Source organism: Pteropus alecto, unplaced genomic scaffold (genome assembly GCF_000325575.1).
Source record: "Pteropus alecto unplaced genomic scaffold, ASM32557v1 scaffold56, whole genome shotgun sequence".
NCBI classification, from domain to species: Eukaryota; Metazoa; Chordata; class Mammalia; order Chiroptera; family Pteropodidae; genus Pteropus; species Pteropus alecto.
The window spans coordinates 773,535-781,485 of NW_006438871.1; the positions used below are offsets into that span (position 1 = coordinate 773,535).

At 63.3% G+C, this 7,951-nt stretch overlaps 1 protein-coding gene across 1 annotated transcript; it reads left to right on the forward strand.

The window, feature by feature from the left end:
• Positions 1-406: 406 nt before the first annotated feature.
• Positions 407-7,501, forward strand: GPER1 (G protein-coupled estrogen receptor 1; the record flags this gene model as incomplete). Its single annotated transcript, XM_025049555.1, has 2 exons — positions 407-1,471; positions 1,993-7,501. Coding segments are annotated over 2 exons (1,074 nt in total), but the record flags the coding sequence as incomplete, so codon positions are not given.
• Between the last annotated feature and the right edge of the window lie 450 nt (positions 7,502-7,951).

Genomic DNA, 7,951 nt, shown 5'->3' on the forward strand with positions numbered 1-7,951 from the left:
AAGACACGGGCATTCTCTGCATCTCGCGCTTCTGTCCGAGATGCTCAGCGACCACCACGGGGCCTCGTCAGAAAGCCCTGCGGCCCTAACGTGAGGACTAACGCTGCCCCCCTGCCCCCCAGGTGCCCAGAGGGAGAAGCGGCGTGGACGCAGCGGCTGGGCCGGGCAGAGACGCACGCTGGCTGCTCTTGGCGCACACACCAGTGACCCTACCCTCAGCTCGACTGTGCCAAGCAGACCCGGACCACCAGGGCACCTACCAGTGACAGCCCTGGTTTCACATCCGTCTGGCTCACTTCCAAGAGCGGCACCCTCCTTTCTGAGGATGGGGCTGTGGCTTAAGACGGATCTCGGTGAGCCCTGCGGAGAACTCTGAGCGTCGCGCGTGGAGGGGACGTGGCTGTGACTCCGAGCGCCTGCCTCTGGCATGGAGACGAGCCTCGGCATCCACAACGGCACCCCCGTGGCGCTCCAGCTGCCGCAGGCGCTGGGCGGTGCGGCCCTGGCCAACCACACGGAGCAGCAGCACTACGCCCTCGGCCTCTTCCTGTCCTGCCTCTACACCGTCTTCCTCTTCCCCATCGGCTTCGTGGGCAACATCCTGATCCTGGTGGTGAACATCAGCTTCCGGGACAAGATGGCCATCCCCGACCTGTACTTCATCAACCTGGCGGCGGCCGACCTCATCCTGGTGGCCGACTCTCTGGTGGAGGTGTTCAACCTGCACGAGCAGTACTATGACGTCACCGCGCTCTGCACGTTCATGTCCCTCTTCCTGCAGGTCAACATGTACAGCAGCGTCTTCTTCCTCACGTGGATGAGCTTCGACCGCTACCTGGCCCTGGCCAAGGCCATGCGCTGTGGCCCGTTCCGCACGAAGCAGCACGCCCGGCTGAGCTGCGGCCTCATCTGGATGGCCTCGATCTCTGCCACCTTGGTGCCCTTCACCGCCGTGCACCTGCAGCACACCGGCGACGTCTGCTTCTGCTTCGCCGACGTCAGGGAGATCCAGTGGCTGGAGGTCACCCTGGGCTTCATCATCCCCTTCGCCATTATCGGCCTCTGCTACTCGCTCATCGTGCGGGCGCTGGTCAAGGCTCACAGGCACCGCGATCTGCGCCCCCGGAGGCAGAAGGCCCTGCGCATGATCCTGGCCGTGGTCCTGGTCTTCTTCGTCTGCTGGCTGCCCGAGAACGTCTTCATCAGCGTCCAGCTCCTGCAGCGTGCGCAGCCGGGGGCCGCGCCCTGCCAGCAGTCTTTCCGCCACGCCTACCCCCTCGTGGGCCACATCGTCAACCTCGCGGCTTTCTCCAACAGCTGCCTGAACCCCCTCATCTACAGCTTCCTCGGGGAGACCTTCAGGGACAAACTGAGGCTGTACATCGAGCAGAAAACAAACATGTCAGCTCTGAATCGTCTCTGTCATGCTGCCCTGAAGGCGGCCCTCCCAGACAGCACGGAGCAGTCGGAGGTGAGGCTCAGCCCTGCGGTGTAGACAGGCACCGCCCCGAGGGCGCCGGGGACAGAGGGCGGGGTCAGGGTGCCACCATGCCACTCCCCCCCAGGCAGGCAGCGCTGGCTCAGGCACCCTCGCTAGCCACCCAGGCCCCACGCTGCTCCCGCACAAGGCTGTGGCAGGCCCTGCTCACGAGCGCAGGCCAGGGGCTGACGGGGGGTCCTGGGTACCCGCGTGGCTCTCCCATCCTCTCTGCACGGATGGCATCTCCCAGCAGGAGACAAAGGAGGGCGCTTTGCAGGGACTGTCTTGGCTTCTAGGCGGCAAGTCTGCCACCTTGGAGGAAAACACGCTCCGCTTGGCCTGCACCGGGCGCGGCGGTCCCCTCGCGGGCTTGCACTGGGCACAGTGGTCCCCTCACGGGACTGCGGACAGAGTGCCGTGGGTTCAGGGGAGAGAGGAAGTGTGCGGAGCACCCTTCTCCTTTTGGGACAACCACCTCGCTGGCACCTGGTGAGTCACACCTGTGTCCTCAGGCCACCTGAAATGCAGAGGCTCCTCTCCAGTGACAGGCTGTGAGCAATCCGAGACGCCGACCCAGACGCTGTTTGTTTATGGCCTCTCCACGCCCACACCGGTGTGCGGTGAGGCTGGGGCACCGCGGCACGGGGGGCGGGGACAGTGTAAACAGTTCTCACTGACTGTACAGAAAGAGCTAATGATTACAGCATCGCTCAGCCTTCCTCAATGAAACACAGTCACGTGCTGGTTCTTTCCGATATTCTAAGTGGTTCCTCGGTGGGGGTCTCATTGGGGGTCTCATTGGGGGTATCAGTAGGGGTCTCAGGGCCTCAAGGGGGGACGCAGCTGATGGGGCCAGTATGTGGGGCCAGCACGTAGCCCGGCCCTGTGACACCGCCACCTCCAGGGCATCTGCAAGTTGCTGCACAGCCATCTGTCCTCCTGCAGATGGGCCCCATGCCCTCACTTTTCTAGAAGGCTCTGGTTGTCGGCAGAGCCACGGCATCTGCAGGGGCGTGAGCAGGGATGGAGCATCAGGCCGTGGGCTCCCGTCACTCTGAGGTGTGCAGAGGCCCCCCCAGGGCCCCCCTCTCATCGAGGCTCTTCCCAGGGCGGTTTCCTGACAGGGACGAGCCACTTCAGTCTGAGCAGCGCGACTGCATCCAGGAACCAGACCTCTCCCGACGCCCCCAACAGGGCCAGCGCCGTGCACGTGGGACCCACCACAGGCGGGCGTGGCGAGGGGCTTGCCAGGGGCAGACCACCCCCACACCCCCATCTGGTCCAGCTGAGGTGAGCGCAAGCAGGCGACCTGGGTGCCTGAGCCGCTCCCTAGGGAGACAGCCCTTCCCCCTGCCACTCCGAATCATCCCAAGCCACCAAGTCGATAAACGGTAGGACGGCCACATCTACACCCTTGCTTTGTTGCGGGGGGCGAGATGTCTCCCTGCGCGCCCCTTCCCCTGCTCCTTAATGGCTCTGCCGTCAGCACGCGGCCCGGTCAGAGCAGCGGGCGGCGCCCACGCACGGGCCCGCGACCCCGACGGGGTCAGCTTCCAAGGGGAGTGCTGGTGACCGGGGCCCCTTCTGACCTCGGCACTGGCAACGCCATCACGGGAGGCGGGCACAGCCTGGCGCTCCAGCATCGAGCACCTGCCTACACACAAGGGTTCAGAGACGCGGTCACCATCCTCATCCTCATCCGCGGTGACGGGGACACCACTAAGTGGGGGGAGACGGCCAGCGCATCAGAGAACAAAGCCCCGTCTCTGAGCCTTCCACCGAGCAGGTCCAGGGGGCCGTCCTGCCCCTTCGCTCAGACAGACCCTGCTGCCGTGGAGCTCAGAGCCGCTGGGGACCCCAGACGGCAGCGACACGGCAGGCACCACGCCACTGACGGGCCCTCCCCCACGGCCTCGGCAGCCCCTGTACCCAACGGGCGACCGCAGGCCCGCAGAAACCACACAGAGCTGGGTGCCGGGGGCGTCCAGAGGCCAGTCACGGTCACCGCCCGAACCTTTCCCAGGTGCCTCAGAGCGGTGGGAGGCAGGACACAAGTGCCCTCCAGGCGTCTCTGGGCAGGGAGCACGGTCAAGCACGGGGACCTCACACCTCCCAGGCAGGCCCCCATGTGACCGTTTGGGACGCTCGTGAGCCCTTTCCCGGCCTGCAGCACAGGAAGCTCCACCTGGGGGTCCGCCTGTGAGATCCCACGAGACAGACCTGTCCTCGCCCACGACACACGCTGCTTTGAGACTGAAAACGCCAGCCTTGCCCTCGTCGGCCACCCCCAGCATCCAAACCGCCTCACCACAAGGCCTCTTTTGGTTGGCACTTGCCCAAGGTACAGGTCAAACAGCGCTGGACACAGCCCCTGCCCCTGGCCTCACAGCCCATTTCCTGACCGGCAAATGCGGGGCAGAGCTGCTCCAGGGGTCCGCAGATGGGCAGCAGAAGAGCGGGGCCTCCAGGGGGGCCAGGACCAGGCAGAGGGCCTGGCTGGACACGAGGGACGCTTACCGAGCCCGGGGCTGCGCTGGGGCCTCCGCCTGTCTCTTTACCCCGAGACCCAGAGCTCCCGCCTGGCAGAGAGCCGGCCGAGGTCGCATACCCCACTGGGGCTCTGGGCACGGCGCGCCCCCCATAGAACACCTGCCTCCTGAAAAGTGCCAACTGGGAGTGGGCCAGGCCTGCATGTGACAGAGTCCACGCCAGTGACAAACACACGGAAAAGCAACGACATAAACCCAACGCAGGCACGCACGGACGAATGAGCAGGTGGGGTCTGGCCGCGGCAGATGCGGCTGCTGACCGGTGACAGGGGTGTGCCGGAGCAGAGCTGTCCTCCTCCAACTGTCCCAGGGAAGCCGGGACGGGCAGGGACCCCAAATGCAGGCTAACCCAGGGCCACCAACAAAGAATAGCACGCTGCCGAGCTTTGCGTCTCCCTTCCCCGGCCCTGCGTCACACGGGCGAGACGGACCGCACAGCACAGGGCAGCGTGGCCCTGGCCTGCCACGTGAGCCCGCCTGAGGGGCGTCCCAACGTGGACCGAGAGGAGGGCACCAGGTCCCCGCGTCTCACCTGGGAGGGCGACCTGAACCTAATCGGGGAAACGGGAAAACCCTGGAGGGGACAGGGAGCTAAGACTCAGCCAAAATGTTGCCATCCTGAAACGGAAAGGTGGGACCGCCCAGGCCAGGGAGCGCTCAGGGATGCGGCCCCGGAGGCGGGCGCAAGTGAGAGGGTGGCCTGCTGGAGAAGCCAGGCCGCAGGGGGCCACGCACAGGCCAAGTGACGGGTTCAAGTGTCAAATGAGCCAGGGCGGGAGGGCACGTCGCACGACCCGCGTCCAGAGACCGGAAGCAGATGGTGCCCGGGCCGGGGGGGCGGGGAGGGGGAGCGGGAAGGGCTGCTCGTGGGGACGGGGTCTTAGCGGGGAGGAGAGTGGGGCCAGAAAATTTAAGATAGCAGTGATGGTTACCTAAGTGTGAACATCTAAAAACCACTTAGGCACACACTTTAAAAGGACGAATTTAGGGTAAATTGTATCTCAATAAAGATACCGTTTAAAAAGAAAGCGCCCAGGACTGTGCGCAGCCCGCCTTCCCTGCCTGGATGCGAAACATCAGCTTTCAGGGAGATGCCACTGTGTGACAGGCTCGTTGTCCCCATGGAGGGAGTGGGTGGCCCGTGCCAGCGCTTCACTCGCAGCCGCGACCCACTGAAAACGAAGAGGTCTCAGCCATCTGGGGCCCCAGGAGCCACCTTCTAACAGTGACCGCAAGTCCTCTACTCAAAGTTTCCCCCTCACTTACTGCCCAGAAATTCAAGCTTTAATTTCTTTCCACGTAGGAACTAATGATCTGGGGTATCTTTTGATATGCTTTTAAATTAAAAATAGAGAACAAGAAACCTGATGGACACCACAGCCCGACGCACAGCACTCGCCCTGGGAGGCCCACACGGGCGTGCGGGCCAGCCCGCCCCGAGGGTTCCGCCAGGGCCTGAGGGGACCTGCGCGCTGGCCAGCGCCTGGCTCGGGCTGCTGTTCGCCTCGGCTGACTTTCCAGGCATCGCTGTAACGGCGCCAGTACGGAAAGGAAGTGGACACGCCGTCACCTCGCTTACTGTGTCCTGTGCCGGGGCACCTTCACCGGGCGTCTGCTCAGGACTCCGGAAGGAGAGCCTGTCCTGCCTGGGCTAGATGAAGCGCTGGACCCGGAGACGGGGCGCCCGTTGACGCGAGCAGCAGGTGCACAGACGGCCGGGCCCCCGCTCAGGTCACTGAGATGTCGGCACAGCAGGGCTTTCCCACTGCCCGCTCCCGTCCACGGCCACTGAGAAAGTCTGGGGACAAAAAGCATTCACTTCTTGAACTAAATGATGGACTGAGAAAAACTCGCTGAGCATCTTCCGGAGGCCACCCCAGGGCCCATGTAGCAGCTCACTGCCTCCTGGAGCTGAGGTGGGCGGGGGAGGGGGGGTCATGGCGGGTCATGGGCGGCAGGGGGAAGGGAGGAGGGGGGAGCTGCGTCCCTGCTGTCGTGCACCCTCAGCCTCCCGTTCGAAGACATTTTGAGTGCCCTGATGCATCCCGCCACAGGCACAGCCCACAACCCCTGGAAAGACAGTCAGCAAGCCCACAGGCTGGGGAGGGCCCCGGACAAGGCAGGAGGCCTGTCCATCGGAGCAGGGCGGGCCCTTAGACGACTAGGTGTGGCCCCGCTGCTGCTCCAGGAGCACCAGACAGACACATGGCCTGCGTCCAGGAACACGAGGCCTGGGAGCGCCCCATAAAAGGCTGGGGCATCCCACAGCGGTGCCTGAGTCTACACACAAACACTCGGGCAGGCGGGTGAGTGTGCACGGGCTGCAGCCTTAGCCGTCACACACCCAGGAAAGTACCAGCCGCTGTGTTGATCTGATTTTGCCACCGTCCAGTGGGTGGGGCATCTGGCCTGGGAACAAGGATTTAAAAGCCAAAGGAACGCAAGCCAGCAGAGTGTCAGGCCCCACTGCAGCGCCAGCCACATCGTGGGAGGTCAGCTGTGGGAGGGCTGGGGAGGCCCTGGCACCCCACCTCCCAAGGGCGCGGGTCCTGCAGAGCCGGAATGCCCCCACATGGAAGGATTCCCGCACCAAGTCTCCTTCCTTCCCGCCTCCACCCGCCCAGCCTGGACAGCTGCTCCCGAGCTCGCCCACCGCCCGCTTCCTGGTCCACCCCCAGCGGCCGCCTGTCCCGCCTGTCTGTCTCCGTCCCCGCGGCACCTCCAACAGGGCACTGCGTGGGCCCCAAACCTCAGCCTCACCCCGGAATACAGGTGAGTCCCATAGGAAGTCACGATAAACTGCTTCAACAAACTATCTTACTTAAGATAGCGCCCATCAGTCTTAAGACGCAGCCCTGCTCAGAACAGTCCGTGTTTAGCAACAACACGGCGCTTGCCTTTGCTCACTCAAAAATGCAACTCTCCCAGGAAGGAAGAGAGCGCCCGCGGGCCCCTGACTCAGGCCATTAGTTTCATCTTCGTTCTCCCAAGAAACATCGGCCGGTGCCCGGCTGAGCCGGTCTCTCCGCACAGCAAAACGCAGAAAGAAGGTCCTTGTCCTCAAAGCCACGGGGCAGAGCTCTCCCCCAGAGTGACTACTGTTGTAGTGACTACGTGCTGTCCCCGTGCGGGAAGACCTGGCCTCAGGACGATCCCCCAAATCCATAGGAAGTCGCTGAGGTCACTTCCAACCCCAATCAGCCCACCCTGACAGCAGCGGAAACTATGTCAGGGGTTCCGACGTCAAATTCCACACCGTAAAAGCATGGAAAACCGCAAAGGACGGGGAGCTCCCAGACTATTTCTAGGAGAAAACTCGAAATAGGGGAGGTAAGTGACTGAGTGCCAGTGCCACCAGCGTCCACGCTGCGCTCCCCTCAGTGAGCGAGAACCCAGAAGAGCTGCTCTCTGGGGCTGCACCCAATGTACAGCCAACCCGAGCCTCCATATCAACTTTACCCCGGCCCCCACGTGCACGGGTGCATATGCACACACGTGTGCACACATGTATTTACAGCAGACTAGAGCACAGACGCCCTTGGTGCTAAGGCACAAAAGGCTGCCTGGTGACAGGGAAGCAGAGACACAGTCTGTGGGTGTGGAGCAACCAGGAGCTTGGGACAAGGCCTGAGGCACTGGTGGCACCCACTGGAGGCACCCCACTGGTGGCACCCGACACCTGGCAAGAGCCAATATGGGCTTCCTGCAGGGGACACCGCCATCCCAGGCCTTGGAAACGCCCTAAGTAATTCTCTAGCAGTGACCAGGTCAGAGTCAAAGATAGCCTGGTACACAGTGACAGAAGCAGCTGCATAAACTAAACGGCAGACACAGCAGACGCAGAATCAAACTCACAGACTCCACGCTGGAACGTAAAACGCAGATCTTCAAACAACCATGCTCATCGTGTTTAAAGGAACAG